General features: G+C 42.9%; 2 protein-coding genes across 4 annotated transcripts; both read right to left on the reverse strand.

Annotated features, from left to right (window-relative positions):
• Positions 1–205: 205 nt before the first annotated feature.
• Positions 206–23,812, reverse strand: Hspa14 (heat shock protein family A (Hsp70) member 14). 3 transcript variants are annotated; one of them, XR_013051453.1, is made up of 14 exons: positions 23,673–23,812; positions 22,098–22,178; positions 21,931–22,013; positions 13,713–13,761; positions 13,472–13,577; positions 11,506–11,596; positions 9,614–9,718; positions 8,580–8,741; positions 7,858–8,013; positions 5,638–5,740; positions 2,890–3,102; positions 2,179–2,352; positions 979–1,125; positions 206–420 (listed from the first exon to the last, which is right to left on the reverse strand). XR_013051453.1 is itself a non-coding variant. In XM_006985914.4 (14 exons), the coding sequence occupies exons 1-14, from the start codon at positions 23,727–23,729 to the stop codon at positions 342–344; spliced, it is 1,530 nt and encodes a 509-aa protein (XP_006985976.3). In that variant the 5' UTR covers positions 23,730–23,812; the 3' UTR covers positions 206–341. The 3 variants fall into 3 exon arrangements, 2 of the variants coding, with proteins under 2 accessions (XP_006985976.3, XP_042134040.2); XM_006985914.4 differs by having other exon boundaries at positions 1,055–1,125; XM_042278106.2 differs by lacking the exons at positions 21,931–22,013; positions 23,673–23,812 and having other exon boundaries at positions 1,055–1,125; positions 22,098–22,177.
• Positions 17,077–22,155, reverse strand: Msantd7 (Myb/SANT DNA binding domain containing 7). Its single transcript, XM_042278108.2, has 4 exons — positions 22,098–22,155; positions 21,931–22,013; positions 19,273–20,002; positions 17,077–18,551 (listed from the first exon to the last, which is right to left on the reverse strand). Exons 3-4 carry the CDS (start codon positions 19,835–19,837, stop codon positions 18,028–18,030), a joined length of 1,089 nt encoding a protein of 362 aa, XP_042134042.2. The 5' UTR covers positions 19,838–20,002; positions 21,931–22,013; positions 22,098–22,155; the 3' UTR covers positions 17,077–18,027.
• Positions 23,813–23,822: the final 10 nt, after the last annotated feature.

Consider the following 23,822-nt stretch of genomic DNA (forward strand, 5'->3'; position numbering starts at 1 on the left):
GTGATGAAGAAGCTAACACACTACAGTATGCAACTGTTTTCAGTTAGCCTGATAGACATTGAAATGCTCTTACTTATCAAGAAATCAGCAGAAGTCTTTTAAAATTAAAACATTTAATACTTCAACTTACATCGGAAATAGCTTCATGAACAAGTCCCATTAATAATGGTTAATCTTATATAAAAAAGAAAACAGACTCCAGTACTTACTAATGAATTGTATTTTAATAGAAACATAGCTTATAGCATTGAAAAAACATTTTATTATAAACATCACTTATACACAAAATCAAATAATGTTGATATTGTAGTTCTAAAAAATTCTTGGTCTATCTAAAACAGTTATGATGCAACCTCAACAGTGATGGCTTCACATTTTCCAGTCTCTTGGTCTGTGCATGTCACCTGTAAAGATCCATCCCTAAAGAAACAAGAAATCAATTACATTTCATAAGCTCCGTTCAGACAAACAAAAGTCATGCAAGGAGGACTTGGAAATTTTCAAAAGAAGTGAAATTTATTAAGATAAAGATTAAACACAGGTTCAGGGCCTTTAAATTCAGCAGGCGCTGTTTCTAGGAGGCTCTTAGATTTCCTCCTAGACCTCTGAGACCCTAGCTATATTCTCTTGGAAATCCAAGATGATACAAGCTTAAAACTTTATACAAGCTCAAGATAGGTCATGGCAAGCCCATCTGGATGAGTTCAATATCCTTTCTAAGTATGGCTTACAAAATATCTTGTTCCTAAAGTCAAATGGGAAAGATTTACTTGAAATAAAGTGGTCAGATGGCCTGGTAGTAAAGAAATGGCAACAGCTGAATTTAATTAGCAACGAATTTCCTAGACTAGCTTTTCCATAGCAACAAGAAGGGTTCACAGAAGACCCACAATGCTAATTAGCTGGTATATACATCAGCTCTCAGTGGGAATGGTATCCACTAGGAAAATTGCTGCAGCGTCTTAACAAATGATTTACCTAGAATATAAGTTAATCACACTCTAATGGAACCGAGCTTCAGTCTTCATAATATTAGAAGCATTGAATTTTGTACCTTTTCATAGTAAGAACAGCTAATATATCACGTAATCCGTTTTCTTTTTTATCTAAATCCTGAAGCACAACCTGTTCATGCAAAAAACAAAAACAAAAAGATGATTCAGCACTTTTTGCTGTAAAGGATCAAAATTTAGTTTTTAATCAAAACAAACCTTTTAAAACGGGGCATTTTTCAACTAGGCCACCATTTAAAGAACATTCAGAGATTAGGGGAGTTAAGCTTTGTTAAGTACAAATATCTCCTTCAGAGGGAGGATATATAAGACAATTAATGTATCTGTCCCTCTTTTATGTCACATCCCATTAACATGATTGCTGCTAAGAAAGTACTGTCCTCAAAAAACAAAGACTTGAGAGTGGGGGTGGGGAGATATTAAGCCACTACCAACAGTAACACAGATTATGCTCCATAATACTTTCTGTGTATACTTGGAATGCTACCCATTTAAAAGAAATGTACAGAATTTTGGGGTTACATTTGTCAGTAAGAGGTATTATGAAAGTCGATACAATTTCTTCGTTTCTGAAAGACAGGTATTCCAATAAAGCAAATTAGGAGTTCGGCATTGCCTTCCCAGACGTTGCCAAGATCAAGTTTAATAACCTTACAAGTAAGTCACCATCCTGTGACTTATTTGGGAAAGGAGGTGAGAATGGACGGGAGCACAGAAACAGTCTCTTCTCAACTGGATGCCACATAACTTCTGTATTTTCTTTTTAAAAAATTGTTTTTCTCTTACTTATTTTGCGTGTGCATGTGAGTGCTCCAGCCCTGATATGCGTGTGGGGGTCAGAGGATGACTTGAGTTAGGTGGATCTGTTTGAACATTACCTCCTACCGCACCTGGCATTACCAAACAGAAAGCTTTATCTCCTCTTTCCAGTTACCTAATTACTAAGACTGGCCAAGAGCATAGAGAAGCAGTATAATCAAAAATGATTGCATTCTTATTTGGAAGATTATTGATTTCTTCTCACTTTTAAAAAAATGAATAAAAAGATTACCAGACTACATATATTTTGTATTAATGGAGATATTAACTGAATTGACTTTAGAAGGAAAAGCTGAATATTTATTTGCCTGTGACAAAGTTGTAGTGTCCAATTTTGTGTATTTACCTGTGCAAACTTGGTCTCCTCTTTCGCAGAGTTCTTCCCCTCAGACTCATAGAGTTCAAGGCAAACGGAAGATATACTGCCAGGGGCTTGTAGGGTGTGCTGTCTTCGGGCTGGCAGAGGAGTCCCAGATGGAAACAGTACTGTGAATCTGTTAGCACCTGATTCATCGATCCCCTAGGAAGCGCGAAAGCAAGATGAGCACTCTGGTTTTTACCTTTACTACTGAGAACAGCCCTTTACTCCTGCTGTGCAGGAAATAGACAGTCCTCGCTGACAGTCTGCAGAGTAGGCTGAGAAAACAGGGACAACACCCATTCCACCTCCTTTGTTTCCTTACATATGGACACAAAGCTCTTTCTACATATGCTAGAAGCCGGTGCTTCAAACTTGTACTTTCATTTTCTTAGGAAATTAACATGTTCCATAGATAGCACTGTCTGCTCTTCCAAAGGTCCTGAGTTCAATTCCCAGTAACCACATGGTGGCTTACAACCATCTATAATGAGACCTGGTTCCCTCTTCTAGTGAGCAGACATACATGCAGGCAGAACACTGTATACATAATAAATAAATAAATCTTTAAAAAAATTACTAGTCTAAATTTAAAGTCCTTACTATACTTATTACAGGGCTTATTATACATTAAAAATGAAAACTTAAAGCAGTTAATCTGTAGTAACTTTATGGAGATGCATAGAAAACTAAGCACACCTTAACTAAAATATCCTTGGCCGAACACTCTATCATGACAGAGTCATCCACTGAAGCGCTCTCTTTCCCAACAAGAATCCCAGCTTCTATGGCTGCACCAATAGGGATGACTTCATCTGGAGGGATAGAGTTGAGAAGCTCCACAGCTGGGAAGAGATCTTTGATCAGCTGCTGCAGCCTTGGAATCCTTGAAGACCCGCCACACAGCACAACCTAAAACATGAAGATATAGTGAGCCACCTGTAACACATGAGACCTTGTTTGACATAGTATGTTACCTAACATACAAACGTACTGAACATAGCCTTTCCTCCCAATTAATTTAAAATACAGACTCACACTATAAAACACAGTACAGAAATATACATTGAGCTTATGATTAATATGGTACAAAGTTTAATTATGAAGTCAACTAAACAGGAAGTAATTAACATTCTGTACTGTCCTAACACTTTATAAGAAATGTTTATGTACATCTACATCATTTTTGTAACCTATATTGCTATTTTCTCCATAAGAGGACTTTACTATAGATTGTTTTATGTTTGTACAAAGCTGTATTTAAATTCTCAGTATGCTGTCCAACTACATCTCATCTCTGGAGAGCTTAATGTAAAACTACTCCTTTGTAAGTCCTCCAGGTTTCTCCTTGATTCATCCATCCGCAACTGAGACTCTGGACATGCAGAACGCTGAACACACACACAGCGCAGGGAAAGCTACTCATCCCATGGATGCTCTCCGAGTTAGATGTGACAAAGAAGGGCAGTCAGAACTAGTTAGTTAGAACAGTAGTGCTCTGGAACATGAGGTTTGAGATGAGGGATACCATGCCAACCTTCAGGTAAGGGTATGAGAAATACAAGTTTTTTTTTTAAAGTGGGTTTGCCTTTAAGAAAGAAATATTTTCCTAAAGTTTTATGATCCTAGTAAATACCCACAGAACACAAATGTAAAATGTCTTTTAAAAATTCTCATATTCAACAAAAAGCTATATAGTAAACTATATTAGTAAACTATAAGGTAACAACCCCCGCCCCCCAATCTGGAAATTTTGGCTTTTTATCTTTCATTTTAGGATGAAAAAGACAGCGTTACTATAAATATGACAGTAAAGAGTAGATTTCAATCTAGATAAAATTAAGTACTAAATCTGAGAAATGATATTTCTTCTCCCAACTTAAATTTGAATAGAAAATACTTTTCATTTATATTGTAATTTGTAATACACCTTCTGTACAGTAACATAGTTAACTGTCTTTTTTGGGGGGGGGTGAGGGGAAGGCTGGACTTGTGGGGGGAGCTAAGGGGTAGAGATGGTTTCATGTAGCCCAGGCTCACTTTGAACTCTCTATATGCATTCAAGGATGACCTTGAACTCCTAATTTTCCTGCTTCCACCCTCCTAAGTACTAGAATTACTGTACACATTCCCTTACACATGGTGGTACTTACCTGTTCTTACTACTAGTTTTCAGTGTTTTGTAAAATAAAAACACCTGAAAATGTAGATAGTGCCTATCTGTTAGTGCTTCTGTGGATTAAATGTTTTAATGCCTATAGCTCAATGGCTCATTCTCCTTTCCCTGTAAGAGGATTGGCCATCATATTGTGAGGCCTGTCTAGAGCTGACAGAGCACATTGTCAGATCACATCTAAACAGAAGCATTAGAGGTAGCAGATGTTCTCAGTGTTCATCCTCTTTATAGCGCCATGGAGTGGGGACTGCACATGGCTGGCTACTCCTCAACCTACGTCCTGTGTGAAGCCGGGGAACAGCCATGAACGCAGGGCTCCAGCCCTTGCAGCTACTAACCTGCAACCTGGGCAAGACACAAATGTCCGCTCTAGCCAAGCGCTGAGAGTGGAGTTCTCTCTGTGGCAAGGGCAGCAGTTGGCATGGCAGAGCCCCAGAACACAGGAGGAAGGGAACGGACACTAAGGGATCATCCACAGTATGCTTCCGACTGTGCCCCAGGTGACCGTCCAGTTACTGGTCCCGAGAACCCTCAGCATCAGCTGCCTACTTAGTCTCTGGTGAAGTGTGGCCAAACCTCTCTGAGAATGTAAGGTGCAGACAATGAAGCGACACCATTCAGCTCCTTCCACTGAATTCCAAGAGGGAAGCCGGAAACTCCGGAAGCTAAGGAAACTTCCTAAGCTCCGAAGGATCCAGACCCTCGAGGTCCACCTCTAGGTTACAGACACAGTTGCTGGGGACAAAAGGCAGTTTTGCAAGGAGCTGCTGCAAGGAGAGAGCTGTAGGGAGACAGGGGTCATCCATGGGGGGGGGGGGCCTTTCCCAGATGCAGCAGCTCAGGAATTGCCTATGTTCCTGCAAGTCATTCCCCCAAATTCAGGAATGAAACTGGGTTCAATCTTGCTTCTAAGCTCTAGATCTCACTAACCTCGAGATCTTCAGGAAATCATTTCTGGACTCGAGTGTCTCAACTTATCAAATTGGGGCAGATGACAGTGACTACCTGGAGCTGATGGTTAGTGGTCAGCAAGCACATGTGCCTGGGGCACAGGACACACTTCAAGACCCGTCTGTTGCACACACAGAAAAACACTACTGGAAGGAAACTATTGTTTTGTTGAGGAACCGAATACACACTTCCATATGTGAGTTCACCAGATCATAATTAATTAACAAAAGTTCTGAAACTAACATTTTTCTACACCTGTATTCTTTAAGTTTTCAATGTGAAATTGCCCCGAAAACAGATTAGGAAAGATAGAGCGTTACCTTGTTAATATCGTCTGCCGTGAATCCACTCCGACGCAGAAGTTCTCGGACTGCTTCTAGACATTTGTTGAAAAGTGGAGAACAAAGAAGCTCAAACCTTGCTCTGGACGTGCGGATGGGAACATGGGAACAGAGAGAGGGCAGAGCAAAGGCTTAGTGCATTTGACTTCTCAGCAGAGGAACGCCAACCTCTTCAGAACGGGTTTGCGGGTTACTAAACAGTGTGTGTGTGTGCGTGTGTGTCCATCCGAGTTATTCACCTACACATCTGACAACATTTAATATCCAATTCAAAGGGAGAGTTGCCTTGCTCATGGCTGACCCATAAAGCGTCCAAAAAAATAGCTAAGATGCACAAATACATGGTATGCCCAATAGTAAGTCCACTGACTCTAATAAAACCATCATTTGGACCATTTTGCTATTTTTCATGTCCAAGCTTTAACAATTATCCCTAGTTACTTCCCTTTACAGCCTGAGATCATGTTATAAATAAGACTATCCAGTCTGTACTAAGAAAGTTGTATACTGACATGTAATATCAAGACAGATTCTCTCCATGAGAACTCCATTTCATATTCAACTGTTTTTTTTTTTTTAAGATACCACATTTTATTAATGAATAAAAAACGAAAACTCAGAAATCGCCATTAAATGCATGGCAAGTTCTACAACTTGCCCAGAGTGGCGGCTCATTCTTTAATCCCTGTGTGTTTAATTTCTTTTACATTTATGTGTATGCACGTACGTGGTGTATAAGTACAGAGAGAGGATAACTTAGAGGAGCTGATTCTCTTCTCCCATCATGTGGGTTTCAGTGATTGAACTCAGGTCATCAAGTACCTTTACCTGCTGAGCCATCTCGCTGACCCACATTTAATTTCTCAAATGCAGGTAAATGATCTTAAATTTTCTTACCTACAAAAACTAAATTTACTTTATGGTTGAAATTTTTGAGATCAATTCCTTAATGAAAAATGACAAATTTCATTTCCTTTTTGCGTGGCTATGAATAAGCATGTACACACTGAGTATTTGAACAGACTTGGCACTAAGGCATTCTGGAAAGAGAAACAATGTGAAGACTCTCCACCTCTCAGGAGACTTTAATGCACTTGAACACGTTTTCTGTCCCTTGGACTGTGCTAAACCACTCACCACAAAGGCTACCAAAGGGCAGTGTTTGTAATGTTTCCCTCTGTCAACGTGACTTTAATTTAAACATCATGGGCGGGATTTTCAGAAAAGCTAACGGAAGGGAAGAGCCTCAATTACGAGACAGATGGAGAAGCTGCCCAAACTCAGTCAAGAGAATCCTGAAAACACAACTTGGGAAGCCGGGTAATTCTAACTGTGCTTCAAAGTAGGGTGCTGTCAGATGGCTGGGAAACTGCAACAGGCTGACTAGTTATTGCTAGGAAAGGTGCAACGCGGGAGGCAAGGGCAGCATCACTCATCTGGATAAAGGCGCAATCACTTGTCAGCAATGTCTTCGATCACATAAAAGACATGCTATTAAAAGCTATTTCATGCACATTAAGCCTGTTTTATTAAATGTCATAAAGATGGTTAAAGTATAAAATACTGGCTAGGGATGTGGCTCATTTGGTAGAGAGCTTGCTTAGCATGAATGAAGTCCCAGGCTCTACTACAGCACAAACTGGCACTGTGGTGCATGCCTGCAGTCCCAGGACTGAGGAAGTAGATACAGAAGGACCAAGAGTTCTAGGTCATCCTCTGGTACTGTGAGTTTGAGGCTAGCCTGGGCTATATAAGACCCTGTTTAAAAAGCAAAACTAAGAGTTGGGGAGATGGCTTAGTGGGTAAGAGTACTTACTCTGCAAGGGTGAGGACCTAAGTTTGAATCCCCAGCACCCACATAACAAACTGGGCATGGCTGTGTGTCTGGGACCCAAGCATTAGGGAATGTGATGGGGGAACCACAGATAACTCCTGAGAGCTCACTGGCCAGATAGCCTAACCAAAACAGCAAGCCCAAGACAGATGTCAATCTTCAATAAAGAGTAATGATTACAGAGCAAGAACTTTGCAGTCAAACTGTAACAACCATTTAATCTAATAAAAATAAGCCCTAAATCTGAACAATGAAGTTCCCTCACTACAGATAACCAAGGAAAGAAAGAAAAGCTGCCCATTGGAAAATTATACACACAAGATGCTCCCAGAATGTTTGAACTTTCTTTCGTGCATCAGCTTTACCTGGACACATTGCAATCAAAATCTTGACCTTCATACAATGAATCGACGAAACAATTGGCACTTCCCAGGGTTGACAAAGAATGCTTGGCCACTTCAGCACTGTTCATCAACTTCATCATGGCTCGGGCATTTCCTCTCACATTATGTTTGAACAACCTAAAAATGTAACATTGGAAGTTTAAAGGTCCTAGGTCATTTATAATTTAACGTCACTAAAATCTAAATACCATTACAGCAATAATGAATTAATCAAATACTAGGAATGTAGCTTCTAATGCTGTTAAACTTTTCTAAGCATACTGTCTAGATCCTTCAGGAAAAATAACCAATTTTTATACTATTTTGAATGCCTGTATTAAGTAACTAAGATAAAGTGTACTTCGATATCAGAGTCTATCACAGGCGCAGCACTCAGACTGGCGACTGCGGGCCTTGCCTTTACAGTCACCACACAATCTGTGTGTGTGGTGTGAGCTAGCTGCTGACACTAACTGTTCCTGCAGGTGCTGGGACTGAAGAGATGGCTCAGCCATTACTAGTGTGTTATACCTGAGTTCAGATCCCCTACAAGAGGCTGAGTCATCTCTCCAGCCACCTAAATAATTCTAAGAAAGAAAAAAAGAAAGAAAGAAAAGAGAAAGACAAAGAGAAAGGTTGAAATTAAGGAAAACCAAACCAAACCCTTGAAGAGAAACCTCAGTGACGATGAAGTGGGTACTCACCTCTGGAACTCCGAAGCCAGATACTGTGCTAAGGTTTCTGTGAAATGTGCACCCCCTACATTATCATCGCTGTTGGTTGAAAGAACTCGATACATCCCACTGTTAACTTCCATGACACTGAGGGATAAGGATGTTCCTCCAAGCTTAAATACCAAAACATTGCTTCAAGAAACAAAGAAGAAAAAGTAACACATCTGAGAATCACACATTTTAAAGCCAGACTATACTTCTGAAGCCATTAGTTTGAACCTGTTTACATTACAATGAGGCAAGTTCACAGCTGGCATGGGGCATCACCTGTCTCTAGACACCAGGGTTGAAGTCTGCCTTGAATACACACTCTTCTGAAACCAAATCAATGCTCCTCTCAGCCAGTCACACTGGAGAAACTTTTTCGGAGGGATTAGACTTCAAAGCACTAACTTTTCAAAGTAAATCAAACAAGGAGTTCATGACTATTATGAATCTGAATAGACTCCAGTACAGAAATCCTGTTAATATTATACAAGTTACTACAACACAGCCTCTGGATCCAAAACACAAGGACACTAGAAGCCAGCTCCCTATTTCTGGTACACCAGAATCCATACTTTATAATACTTTTACATCAATCTGGTTTACCTCACAATAATTTCCTAGTGATTAGATACATTAGTTTCTCTAGCCATGAGAAATTTGGACAGGGTCAAACAATTTGAAAGGTTAACACCGCATCTAAATTAATTTCTCTAAGCGTGTGTGGCCATCACTGTTAAAGTGATACAGACTGTTTCTAAGCACATCTAAAAACTGGAGGTTCAGTAAGACCAACAGCGCTCCAGTGAAGTGTGAAACCAGATCAGTCTACAACTGTCCAATTTCTACAGCAAAATGAGGGTGACAGGACTCTCAGCTTCTGCTTCCCTGCATCTCCCTGTCACCTGCTCAGAACTAGTGAGGTGAGTGTGTCACGTGACTTTCCTATGAAAAGGTCTGCACCGGGCTGATAGACACAACTGCTATAATGCATTGAAAACCACAGTTCTGGTGTTTACCTCTTCCCGGTAGGGCAGTCTTGTCCAATCCCATAGGCGAGAAGAGCTGCAGATGGCTCATGAATTAGTCGCAACACATTAAATCCAGCGGCTCCAGCTGCTTCTCTGGGGACAATTTGCTCTCAGTGAATTTCATATCACAACATGCTCAGTCCTATACTTGTAGCTATCCTCTGCTGAAAGGTTCACGCATTAGCAAATGATACTCCACAAGAGTGCAAGAAGTAGAACACGTGAAAAGGAAGTGACCGGAATTCACCTTCTGGTTAAAAATACACTGTTTAGAGCCTGTTTTCTTGACAAAATAGTTTGTGCTTACAAACTATTAATTGAGAAAAAATGAAACTGTCAGGGCTAGGGGGTGCCTCAGTTGGTAAACTGGCCGGCTACACAGGCATGAAGATCTGGGTTTGAATCCCCAGTACCCACACAAAACACAAGTGTGGTGGTGTGTGTCTGTAACCACAGTGCTGCGGTACACTGTGCACCAGTGTGGCAGGACAGGACAGGATCATAACCAGGCTGCCCAGGTATATGGTTGAGTGCCAGGTCCAATGAGAGACCCTGTCTCAAGAGATGGGGTGGAAAGTGACCAAGGAAGACACCCGGTGGGGTCCTCTGGCCTCCAAAGGTACCAGCAAACACATGTGCACTGTACATGTGCAGACAGACACACAAAAAAGAAAGAAATGGAAAAAGATAGTTCTCAAATACATCTATGGTTAAAAAAAAAGTTCACGTCTTCTGGGGGGTCTCTGGGCTCTGAAAAGTCTAGGATCAGTACCATGCCTCCACACAGTTCAGAACACCCCCTTTGAAGCAATGACCACACCGTCCTAATTAGTTAATTCTGAGGTCAGTCACATCTCACTCATCTCTATGTACTCTACCCAATACACGTACCTTAGGAGGTGAAAGAAGTCAGTAATTTTGACTGAATGAACAAAGCAAATAAATCCCCATGATAACACATTTTAGAAGTGATAAAAATGTCTAAAACATCGTGGAAGTCTCCAATTTCTTTACTCTGGGCCCACAAATAAATACAGCAATTCTGCTACCCAAAACACAGGCAGAACTCCACCAAGCAGAGTAAGGGCACCCGTGCTCATGAACCGCATCTCATGACACCTGTGAGGACCAAATGGACCTTTTTTTGTTTAGGTGTTAAGAATTACGATAAATTATAATTGGTCCCAAGAAATCCCCTTTCCCAAAGTCTAGTGTTTAGACAAAAGTCAGCACCCCTACCTGCTAAAAGGAAGCATTCTCCTTATTTCTGGCAAGAGAAACCTCTGCCTCTTCCATTAACATACACTTGTGGTGCCCATTAGCACATCAAGGTCTATGCTAGCTTCTAAACTCCTTCAGTCTTCACTCAACAAGTACCTGTTACACACTTCAAAGTCTTCCACCCCAGCTTACAGATTCCCCTCCTCCCAGTTACCCATGTCCTTTAAAGCCCTGGAATGTCCCCCTTCCCCCCGCCCCCTGCTTCTCTGACAGACAGCCTTGGTGGTTTGGAATAAACTCATCCCTTTTACCCACGGAGTAGCTATTTTGATTTCTTTAGTGTGCCCATTTTATTCAATAATCACCCATATTTTTTTTATAATATTCTTATGTATTTCCCACATAAACTTCAATTACATGAAACAGGCAAAGTGATTCATAAACAGTTCCCAATCAAAACAGTTAAGAGGGCACACAGCATCTAATACTAAGTTCTCTTGGTGCTTCATAAAAAGAAGTATTAATGACACTACCATGAAATAACTTATGAATGCCATTGTACTGCCTAAGCTATTTCTAAATGTAACTTTACCTTTTTTGACTGAGTGCAATTTGCATTTCTTTTAACTAACCAAGTTAAGACAGTTAGTTACACTTACCCCAGAGCAGATTTTTGCTTTTCTCCAAAATCAAATGGGACGGTAATAACTACATCATTTGCATCTGAGCCCAAGACAGAATGTGCTGTTTCTGTACATTTAAAAGCAAACATAAATAAACACATTATGATGAGACATGTTAAGTGATGACACTTTCTGTAGTTTCCCAATTGAAGCCACAGATTTTCTCAGTATACCCAAGTCCCAGTTCTGTGCACCCCGTCCACTCTCCTCCTGTGGCTCCTAAGCCATGCAGTGCTTCTTGTGGTCTTCATGATGGCTTATGGACACGGAACCGGGTACTTTTCAAAGAGCCCAGCTTTTCAGTCTTGGACTGAGATCTAAATTAGACTGGGTCCAGGGGACTAGTTCCAAAGACATTAATCTCAAGAGTCCCCCTGCCCCCCACCATGAGCTCAGGACATTAAAAGACTGCCTTGCCTCTCACAAGATTTTTGTTTGTTTTCCAGACAGGGTTTTTCTCTGTGTAGCCCTGGCTGTGGAACTGGCTCTGCAGACCAGGCTGGCCTAAACTCAGGGATTCACCTGCTTCTGCCTCCTGAGTGCTGGGATTAAAGATGTGCACCACCACAGCCCGGCTCCTCACACGATCTTAACGACTGCAGAGCTGAACTGAGCCTTGTAAGGAATCTATAGAGAATTTCCCAAATTGTTCTACAAAGTGCCACTGACTCACTGAACCTTTGTCTGGAGTGGTAATAAGCCAGTGTCAATCTGCCCACATCACCATGGGGAGGGCATTGCCAACCTTGAAGTTCTGAAGTTGCTAATCTGGCCTGAACCTTTTACACTACGATTTAAATAGCTGGAATCTGCAATGCTCAACAAGTTCTTGATTTTGGAAAGGTTTGGAGTTCAGAATTCTGGATTATGGATTCTTTTTTTTTTCTTTTTTTTTTGAAACAGGGTTTCTCTGTGTAATTTTGGTGCCTGTCCTGGATCTCGATCTGTAAACCAGGCTGGCCTCCAACTCACAGAGATCCGCCTGGCTCTGCCTCCTGAGTGCTGGGATTAAAGTTGTGCGCCACTGCCGCCTGGCGGATTACGGATTCTTTTGTTTTTTTTTTTTTTTTTTTTTTTTGTTTTTTGGTTTTTTTTTTTTTTGGTTTTTCGAGACAGGGTTTCTCTGTGTAGTTTTGCGCCTTTCCTGGGACTCACTTGGTAGCCCAGGCTGGCCTCGAACTCACAGAGATCCGCCTGGCTCTGCCTCCCGAGTGCTGGGATTAAAGGCGTGCGCCACCACCGCCCGGCTGGATTACGGATTCTTAACTGGCAGATTCTAGATAAACATCCCCAAATTTGAAAATTCCTGAAAGTCCCAAGCATTTCAGATACGAGATATTCAACCTGTTCTTACAGGGAAGGTTATGGCTAGAGCCAATTGGCAGCCAAACAAAATCTAGTTTAGCTCTAACTGCTGGTTTGTGGAGTCACTCACTGTTTTCCCCTTCAAAGTGTGTGTGTGTGTGTGTGTGTGTGTGTGTGTGTGTGTGTGTGTGTATGTGTGTGTGTGTGTGTGTGTGTGTGTGTGTGTGTGTTTGTGTGTGTGTGTGTGTGTGTGTGTGTGTGTGTGTGTGTATGCTAAGATGGCTTTAACTTGCTAGGAAGGCCAGCCAGCGAGTCCCAAGCATGCACCTGTCTCCAACCCCTCGCTCTGGGAACCACCATCCCAAATGCTTTAATGTTAAGGAACCATTTAAATTAACAGTTAGGGGACGCAGATGGCTCAGTAGTTAAGAACATACATTGCTCTTGCAGAGGTCCTAAGTTCAATTCCCAGCACCCACCTCAAGCAGCTTACAAGTGCTTCTAATTCCGGCTCCAGGGGATGCCTCTAACCTCAGGCATATGCACATATGTAGGCATATACACTCGTACATGTAAATAAGTTATATAAAAGAAGTTGCAAAATAAAATAATTTAACAGTTAACTTTTGTGCAGTACCTTTCATTTTTCTGAATATCAGTCTGGCAACATCTTCCGGATTAACAAGTTTTGTTTCTTCTCCAGTATCTATTTCATATCGCAATTTCCCATTTTTCTCAGTGACCTGAAAAATTACAATTATGCCAAATATAGAATTAAATAAAAACTTAAAATGAATTTCAGTTTAATATTGTATGTCATGACCTTTGGCAATTAATTACATTGGGCAAGGAGGAGAGAGTAAGAGAATCATACTCACTAAACATTTACTTTCCGAGATGTATTTCTGGGCTTGTGGATCAGCAGGGCTGTTCATAAAGAGAGATATAAAGATACCTCAGCATTAAAAAATTAATATTGTAGACACATAAGGCTTAAATTAAAAGTCTGTACTTTTCACATCACTGAGTAGACACACAAATACATCAACAAAATTATTAAATTGCTCAATAATAACAGATGCTTGAATTCAATGGAGGATTTACAACAGCTATAATTGTTATTCTTTGCATTTGAAAGTAATTAACTCTCTTGTTCTGACCTTACCATACATTTTTGAATGAGTCTGAATACTATCAATGATCTTATACCCTACACTTTCACACCTATGATCCAGAAGACCCAACCACTGAGATACAAAGGACAAAAGGAGAAAGACTGTTACCTCAGGGTAAAGACCGAACCCACATTTGTTCCTAGGTTTCTATACATGAAAATTAACACCCAAAACCAAAATATTGAGCAAAAGCTTGGATGTTCTATATGGAAAGTTGTACCATAGACATTATGTTAGTACCCCACATAAAATACAAATAACTGCATCTATGAAGGCAAAAATGTACTGGTATGTCACTAGATGTTAACACCAATGTATGCAGTTGACACTATTTCCAAACTTACCACCCATTCAGCCTCATAACACCAAGTGGGCCAGGTTAGGTGTGCATTATCTTAGAGACACATTCAGAGAGGGGTGGTTATTTCCAGGACTTGTCCCTAGCTACAGTTCAGCAGCCTTCCGCTAACATTGTAAATGACCACTCTAATTCCGTCCCTCAAAGATAGATGGGAACTCTGATCCTTCACTTAATTTCAAGTAGAAATTGCAACAAAGTAGTTTGCACCTTCCTAGTAGTCTTCTAAAGAGCTGTGGCTATTCTCTATACAATGTGTTACAAGCTTAATAACAGATGAAAATTAATAGTGGCCAGTGGTGGGCCCCGGGGTCACTTGAGAACCGTAACCTCTGCCATCTGAGGGGACAAAAAGGGTTTCAAATAGGCTAATTTGGTCTGGAACTCTGGAATCACATGTGGGTTCACCTTACCTTTCTCCTGTCACCGAAAAATCAACTGAGAATTAATTAGTAGAGGCCAGAGGTAAGCTAGCTCCACGTGTCACGGCTAATTAATGATGTAACTGCCAGCAACCAGATCCACAGGGTAGGATTTTTTTTTTTTTAAATGAAACCGCCTGCCCCTGCTGTTTCCTGAACCATGTGACCCTCATTCCAGATATTTTAAGGAAGTAGAAGAAGAGACAAAGTTTCCCCAGAGTGGGATTTTGTACCTGTGTTCTAAGTTCTGCATAGTTCTCAGGGGTTCAGAACAGAATTCAAGTTAGCCAGGAACATCTACTAGATGGAGTTAAAGTTATTTTCAAGGAAGGGTGTTTTATGGAATTGATAAACTCTCTCTCCTAACTGTCATGCAAAGAGGGCCTCTTTCATCTGAGGACAGGATGCTCATGTAGCATGGGGGGGGGGGCGCGGCGCAGCAACACATACATCAATGACACCAGAGACTCACAAGTAGACACAGAGAAAGCAGGGTGGAGGTGACAAAGGATCCCTAGCATCAGAAAGCAGTGGACAGACCCACAACTCCACACAAGTCACAACTTTATTTGTCCACACCAGGATTCAGGTATGTAACACGGACAGAGGTGGTGGGCAGTTGGCACAGACAGACAGCACCTCAATCACTCTGCGCCTTCAGGAGGTGTTGACCCTACCATCGCACCCCAACTTTTTACCGGACATGCCATGTCCACTTTCTCCTCAAGTATCTCTTACAGTTATCAGGGCCCCTGGGTTTGCCAATACCAGCACTCAAGCGCTATGGGGTCTCCTTCCCCACCCCTGTTACATTCCAGTGCCTACACATCTAAATGTACATTCATCTGTGTGCTGGATCCTCACAACACCCCTGTGAGGTAGGTAGGACGGACAGTGTTAGTTCCCACGCTAGATGAAGAACCTGAGTTACAGAACGTTGAAAGGCTCGCTGGAGGAGGTAACGGTAGGCCCAAAGCTCAGGCCTCTCTTGCACATGGCCTCCACCACTGCACTGTCTCTTAGTATTCTGCAGGTTTTCTTGTTAACTCCTCAGGACCTTGAGTTTTATTCTTATTTTGGTTACTCTGCTTACTAGGGTTTTCAAAACACCCCAATTTAACTCCACTTCTGTCCTTTAGCATTTCTCTCATATCGAATACATGCCCATCTACATACTGTCACCATTAGATTTATATGGCACAGGTCTAAGTCTCCTTAAAGTACTTCTCTGGTTTTTTTTTTTTTTTTTTTCCAGAAAACTTATCAGTATTAGCTTTATTGGGTTACAACAGATATGCATCTTTCCATGGCCTAAAACAAGAAACAACATACACTTATATATCCACTTCAATGAAAGAAAGGCATCTATGATGTTCAGTATGATGCTCAGAACTTTCACCAGCATATCAATAAATATCAATACCATAGAAGGGGTCCTTAAGTACAATTGTAAACAGTATTTCAAATATACATTAATAGCTGCCGACTGAAAATATTATAAATAGCTCACCTCCATTTTTACCTTTACCATGTTATTTAAAATTCTAGAACTAACAGGTACTATAAAAATTATCCAATAATTCCTCAACTTAAGAGATTTAAAAAATTGAGGCACAAAAAGGGTAAGTGGTCCACCCAACGGAAATGGCAGTGACAGGCCTGGAGTGAGGGAGCTCTAAGCAGATTCCAGTGGCGTCTGTCCACAGCACACACCGCTCAGGCAGCTTGCTCTTTGTCACCTGTCATGGTTCCAGGGAGGTCCGGGCCCGGGTTTGTCCTTTTCTTTACTAATTTGCATTTCCAGCTTCCACATAAGCACCTGGCTGCACTGCATCCTCCCCCAAACCTCAACATACCTACCTGCTCATTTCCTCCCAAGCTTCCTAATTGCTGGAGGGCATTTAAATCCAAGCTTTTTCCTTGTGTTTCCTAAAGTACTACAAGACCCACTAAGAACCAGCTCTTGCAGAGTAGTGTATCACCACAACCTCCCCTCGGGGATGTGTGTCTGGGCGAGGGCTTGAGCTTAGAACTCTCTCTAGGGAGTATTCTCAAAACTACAGGGCAAACAGAGCTGCTCTCTTCCACCACACCCATTAGCCCTATGAACTCTTGTTTACATCACTTAGATGAAAAAAAAAAAAAAAAAGATAGAAACAAAAGCAATCGGCCACAAGCGGATTGGCAATGGATATAATCCAGGTGGTTCCCATGTGTAAAGGCAACCACAATGTAAACATACAACCTGCCCATCTAAAGGGGCTCAAATAACACCAAATGCAAGGAATTTACTTACACTTTCTGCTTTATAAAACAGTCACTATTTTACCACATCAAAGCCCACCAATAGGAACCGTTTACCACCCCCCCCCCCCAGCGCTCAATCAGATCCTCGCCTCTACAAAGACCAGGAACTAGTAAAATGAAGGAGGGGAGCTGGTCTGACTGAAGTGCATGCTGGTAGGGATGTCAAAGACACAGCAGTGAGAGTGTAAGAGACACAGACACAAATACAGTTTTCCCTAGACTAGTGACCACGGAGATGGTAAGAACTGAAGATCTCAGGCTGAGAGGCAGACAAGTTAAACTGATCAAGATTCAAGCAATGAGGTCATGGGACACCCCTACGCTCCTGTATGTTGTAAACGGAGTGGGGCACCCCTACGCTCCTGTATGTTGTAAACGGAGTGGGACACCCCTACACTCCTGTATGTTGTAAACGGAGTGGGACACCCCTACACTCCTGTGTGTTGTAAACGGAGTGGGGCACCCCTACGCTCCTGTATGTTGTAAACGGTATGCTCCCCCAGCTTCGCCTTAGCCAAGGGCAGATGCATTGATAACTGGCACGTGTCTAGCGCTTCCAAACTTTAAAACCCTTTCACATCTATAAGCCACCTGATCCTCACAACACCCCTGTGAGGTAGGCAGGGCAGGGGTGACTACTGAGCCCCTTCAACAGACGAGGAGAGTGCTGGAGAGGTAAAGAGGATTGCCTCACTAGAGGACAAGCTAGCTATAAATTTGTTCCTTCTGGTTTCTACTAGGCTACCCTTCCGTTCCTCAAGGCCTTTCCATTAGTGGAGAATCTTAGGAAAAGGAACTCACTACCGTTCTGCGTATCAGCAGTTCATCTATTCTTTTTTTTCTGAAGACAGAAAGGGAGCCAGGGTTCCAGAAGGTAGTTGTTCGATGTGGGCTTGTAACAGTCTGGAAAACATGTCCCTTCAGCCAGTTCCTAGCTTTTGGTATTTGAAATCAATCTCTGAAGCAACTTCTCAAGCCCTAGCTGAAAAGCTCCAGTTGCTTCTTCCACCGCCGTCGCCAAGTGTCTGACGGCGATGACAGCGTCCCTGCGCAGCTCATTGGCAGTGTCTTGCTGGGCACTGGCCTCCTCGCCAATAGCAATCAGCCTGTCCAGCTTCTCTTCCTCTCGCTTGGAGAGTTCTCGCGCCAACCTCCTGTTCTCTGCCAACTCAGCTGCAATGGTCCTGGCCACTGAGCGCCTTCTTCGCCTTGCCCACCGTGGAGGGGGCTCACTGGTCAGAAGTCTATCCCCGCCAGAGATAAAAGCAACTCTGGAAGAGGAGCCTGGAGGCTGTGGTGTGGAGGCTGCCCCAAGAGGGTTTCGGCTGGTGCTGGTGCAGGGACTGGATTCCCTCGACACACCCAGTCTGGTCAAGGGGCTGCTCTGACAGGGAGCAACTGACCCTCTGAAAAGGTGGTGGGAGCTGTTGTAGCTGGGGGTCCCTTGAGAGCACCCTGAAAAACAAAGCCACAGTGTTGCAGAGAGGACATTCCCGCTAAGGGAATGCTTGCAGCCAGCAACCGAGTTGAGACAGTTACAAAAGTGGGGCAGTTCTTGGAAGGTCTCTTTCCACAAGGGAATACAAGGAAATGATTCTGTAATGTGGATATTTTGGTTTTAATCATCTATAAAACTGACCCTGTGAGTTCCCCAAGACCCTTTCCATGTGGTTATGTAACCCACTCTTTCCCCATGTATTCTTAAGTACCCATTAAAATACTGCCCAAAGCTGGACATTACGAGTGTTGGAGCATTTGCCTAGCATGCACAAATGACCAAACTAGTATACTTGGAAAGAACATGTCTTCATGTGTGAAGAGTTTGACTACATACGTAAGGTCATAGCTAAAAACTTGGGAGAACTTGAAAAGGGGGTTCAATGAGACAGAAATCAGTTATGGTCAAGAGGGTGCTATCCAGCCGGGCGGTGGTGGCGCACGCCTTTAATCCAGCACTCGGGAGGCAGAGCCAGGCGGATCTCTGTGAGTTCGAGGCCAGCCTGGGCTACCAAGTGAGTTCCAGGAAAGGCGCAAAGCTACACAGAGAAACCCTGTCTCGAAAAACCAAAAAAAAAAAAAAAAAAAAAAAAAAAAAAAGAGGGTGCTATCCAAGCGTTTAGTACTATTTGGGACCAAGTGACTCCAAGCCCCAGTCCCTTTCATGCTTGGGAGTTACCTGCACCCGAGGAGTCATCCCAGGAGTCCTCAAGGTCACTGGCTTCGGGCATCCGGTCACTGATTCTCAGTTGACAATCCTCATCTGATTCCTTAACTGTTTGCAAAATGCGCTGATGACCAGCTGCCTGAGTCCTTTTTTGTTTCCGCATGCTGCTTCCCTCTTGCCCTGGGGTGTCAGAGGCCACTAAATTCTGATCACAGTGCTTGGCCCAAGCACCAGCCTCCATTAAGTTGTCTGGGTCAGTCACTATCTGATTTCGAAGAAGCGGATCCAACATATCATAAAATGGACAGTGCGGTGGATCCCCCATACTTGTGGCATGGGCAACATAGGCCTTTAAATACAATGCCTTCAGAACTTTAAACTTGGAGCGGCACTGGCGTTCGGTGCGGCGGAAGCCCTCCTGCTGCATCCGCTTAGACACGGCCTGATAGACATCTGCATTATGATGCATAGTATGGAGGCGTTGGATGTACTCTGCCTCGCCTAGTATGGAGAGAAGAGTTCGGGTCTCCTGTCTGGACCAACGGATGCCCGCACTGCTATTGGTGGTGGTGGCCATAGTGGGCTGGGAAGGCTACTGAAGCAAGCTCCTGGGCAGCAGGGTACAATTTTGAAGGCGTGGGGAAGTTCTGTATGCTCTCAGCATATTTCCAGGAGGAGCCAGCCGGTTCTTTCCTCTCAGGGCTAATTGCTGAGAAGCCAGGTCTGAGGACAACACTTCTGGCTGGAAAGCCACAGGGGAATGAGAGTTATAGGGAAGGTGTGAGGATCATTCTGGCAGCAAGATAAGTAGTGCTACCTGTGTGTAAGCCACCGAGGAACATGGCCAAGACTCGGGGAACTCACCCACTCACGGGAAGTACAGGACTATGGGCTTAACATCTTGGTAACACAAGGATGGACTCTTTTACAAAGGGCTAAATGCACACAAGGCTAAGGCCTGATATGACCATGCTGTATAAAAATGACCACAGTCTGGTTAAGTAGCTAGGCCGAGGAGGAATATAACCCGAACATGAGGCAACTACCTCTACAGAAGTACCACCAGGGCTGTGTGGTCTAGTGGTATGTCTGAATAGTATTCGACTTTTACTACTTTGCTTTATTTACTGTGGTGTGTGTATGTGTTACCCATCTGACTCACTACTGAATTCTGGCTAAATGGATTTAACTTTCAAGGCCAGAAAAATGAGCTTAAGCTGGTCTGCTAGTATAAAGTACATAATATGATAAATGACAGTCAGGGTAGCATAAAGGAAACAAATCGGAACCTCACTGGCTTCCAGGGGACAGATCTGGAGATGTTCTGTCTTGACTGGGTCAGCATTAGTGCCCTGCAGTGATACTCAACTACAGTGTTGCGGGACGGTAGCATGGGGGAAATGGTAAATCTAGTAATACACTGGTTGTCTTTGTTTTCTTTCACATGAAACTAGAATTATCCCCAAAGGGGAGGGGGGGGGTCTCTAAAAAATTACTGGTTCCTCAATGGACTCTGGCTTCAAGATCTATCACAACTCCTCATTTATGACTCAAAAACATTTGATGACAATTTATTTTTAATATGCTTAGCAGGACATTTTAACATACTTACTAATAACTACCAAAGCTAAAGGACATGGGAGTATAATCATCACACACACACACACACACACACACACACACACACACACACACACACACAATCTGAATTCATTCCTAAATATTCTGTTATCAAGTTCAGTGTACTAAACAGGCAAGAACTAGATAAATAAATATGTATAGGTAAATGAAGTATTAAATTTAACTAACAATCTCTAAATTTTAAAATCAACCCAAGGAAATGTCTAATATTCGCCTTCTAATTAAGTGAAGTAGACCAGAGAGTGTGGAGCTGAGGATTGAGTCCCGATCTGCAGGCTCATCTAATTCACCTCTTTAATTTGGAAAAGCCACAAATCCTTGTGCCTTGACTTCCTCATCTATAAACAGCAAAGGAGAGTACCCGCCCGACAGATTTTTATGAGGGTGTTGAGAGGAGTCAGTAGAATCACAGATGTGAAGGCACTTGAAACGCCATTGAGTACCACTACTCCAGAGAAAATGAAAAGGCCTCGTTATTATGGTAATCCGTAATTTGAGGAGACAGAAGTCTGGGGAAGGAAGCTTCTATAATTTTCTAATTAAAGTCACAACAGATGATTGACCTGCTTCTTAAGATATTAATTAAGCTGTTTCTCCAATGATTACATTTGTGAGTCAACTGGAAAAGTCAGTTCCCAGAAAGTCACAAAGGGCCCCCACGGAGGAGGATCAATAGCAGCTCCAGAAATTAAGACCAATTATAAGAGATTTTGCAAAACTCAATCACCATGCAGAGAAATCTTCAAATTCCAAGAAAATTATTCAAGTTCACCGTTCAAAAGCATATAAACATACAAAATGCCCGAAGTACCACTTGTGAACGACACAAATGACCAAAAGTAAATGAATGCTGGCGTTCATGAATGCTAGGACCTGTTAGCAAGAATGGAATTTCTGAGCAAGCCCACTGGGGTGCTCCCTAAGATGACAAGCATCACACACTCTGTAGTGTCTCTAGTTCCAGTCTGCCTAGAACTTACAAACACATTGTTTTGGTTACCGCATCTTAAAAAGTACTTTACATCATACCTTCTGCCAAGGATCTGCTTCACTTTCACTACTGTGCTTGAAATATTTCTTATTCTACTTTGTTTTGCTGCCAGACCAACCACCTGAAAAAAGAGCAGCGTATTAACTACAATGCATGTAATTCTTCATTATTTTCAAGTACAAAAAATGAGCGTAAGAGAGAGTACCTGTTCATTTTCCGAGTAAGCAACGATGGCTGGTGTGACTCTATCCCCTGCATCATTTGCAACCACGTCGGCCCGGCCATCCTAAAATGACATACGAAGCGTTAGTTCTCTCACACTGGAATAAACAATCTCACTGAACTTATCTGCAGGTTGTAGTAGAATTTTAGAAGAGCCGGTGTCAGAGTGATGGTCATTTAGGCCTCGAAGTAATCTTTTGTAAATAATCAGTGATTGTTATCTGAGATTTAGGAGGTTGCTCTTCCTTTGGGAAATTCAGAGCCTTTGCGTGACCTCAGTCACAAGACATTCCTGGCAAACCAGGAATTCTTGCAATGGCTGAGAACTGCTTAGGTCATGGCTCCTCAGACAACTCCTAGATCAGATAAGAGGTTTTGGTAGTCCGGAATTGACTTGCTAAAAGGCCTTTTGTGTAACAATCAATAAAAGCGCTTCTGCAAGGCTACTCTGGGTTCAGTCCTCAGAGACCGGTCCACTCTGCTGCGTGCAAAACCTTATTCCATCCTTCAGTGTCTCTTTCTTCTATCATCCTGCTTAACTCTGAACACCGACAGCAGGTGACTTTGGCATTTATGCCACTGTTACTTTGCCATCTATGTGGAAAGAAAAAAAAAAAACTGGTAAAACAATCTTTTAACTGCCACTATTAGTTTCAAGGCTTCTACTCCATATATTTTTTTTTCCTGGTTAGTTCTGCACAGTAAACCGAATCAAACATTCTATACCCAATAACTAGCAAGCACTGTTACACATGCCTCTCCCACAAATACACCTTTCCCCCCTACTTTCCTATAAACGCAGTGCAGTAGCTAATCCCTTAGAACTTCTCTTATAAATCACGTATCTCTTGAACCCGGAGCTAGAAGTGGGTAAACTCCTTGTCATTGTTCCTTCTGCCCCGATATTCAGGAGAAAAAAAGCCGCAGCTCCTTGTCAAGTTCTCAGTTCCAGAATCATCAAGTGTGCACAGCAGTGCCAATTTTTAACCAAGTACTCTCCGGGTACCCTTCTCTAGGCTGCAGTTCTACAGCCCGAAATTCCGAAGACCTCCCACCTGCGGGAATCCCGAGCCCATGACGTCACCCTGACCTCGGGGAGTCTGCGGTCAGTAGCCACTAAGAACTCTCAGGCATCCAGGGGATCCTGACATCCAGGCTTGTTCTAGGCATCTTTATAAGAACGATGGCCCGGGGACTCCTCCAGGCATTCTGAGCCCTGACATCTTCTGAACCTTTCTGGTCATCCTATGGCCACGGCCTCCTAAATGCACCCTGCAGGCTTGAGGTGCCGGAGACTCCTCTGGGTATCCCATGGCCTTCCCGTGCCCGGAACGCCTCAAAGGAGACAGCAGCCCCGACGTCCCAGTAGGGAATCCCGGAGTGCCCGAGATCCCTTCTGTATCCACCCTCCCTCCACGCAGCGGGCTCGTCCGTGGAGGACGAGCGGAGAACCCGCAACATCGCCACTTGCTCGTACGAAAGGTTTGGGGGCTTTTGACCCGGAGCCCAGAGAACAGGGTTGCCGCCACGAAAGCCGGAGCCAGCTTCCCAGTCTCACCTTGTAGACAGCCACACAGGCCGATGTGCAGCCCAAGTGCACGCCGATCGCCGCCATGAGGCGGCGGAGACCACGGCAGCTCAACGAGGGACCCTGCCGCAGCCACAGCTAGCTTCCTCGGAGTAAGCCCATCAGGCACTGCGGAGACTC

This window comes from Peromyscus maniculatus, chromosome 5 (genome assembly GCF_049852395.1).
Source record: "Peromyscus maniculatus bairdii isolate BWxNUB_F1_BW_parent chromosome 5, HU_Pman_BW_mat_3.1, whole genome shotgun sequence".
In the NCBI taxonomy this organism is placed as follows: domain Eukaryota; kingdom Metazoa; phylum Chordata; class Mammalia; order Rodentia; family Cricetidae; genus Peromyscus; species Peromyscus maniculatus.

Coding starts and splice junctions, on each gene's coding strand:
- Msantd7 (XM_042278108.2), bottom strand. CDS start 19,837: ATGGCCACCACCACCAATAGCAGTGCGGGCATCCGTTGGTCCAGACAG. Junction 18,552..19,272: donor GGATGACTCCTCGGGTGCAG/GTAACTCCCAAG, acceptor TTTGTTTTTCAG/GGTGCTCTCAAGGGACCCCC.
- Hspa14 (XM_006985914.4), bottom strand. CDS start 23,729: ATGGCGGCGATCGGCGTGCACTTGGGCTGCACATCGGCCTGTGTGGCT. Junction 22,014..22,097: donor CTTACTCGGAAAATGAACAG/GTACTCTCTCTT, acceptor CTCTTTTTTCAG/GTGGTTGGTCTGGCAGCAAA. Junction 8,742..9,613: donor GACTGCCCTACCGGGAAGAG/GTAAACACCAGA, acceptor TGTTTCTTGAAG/CAATGTTTTGGTATTTAAGC.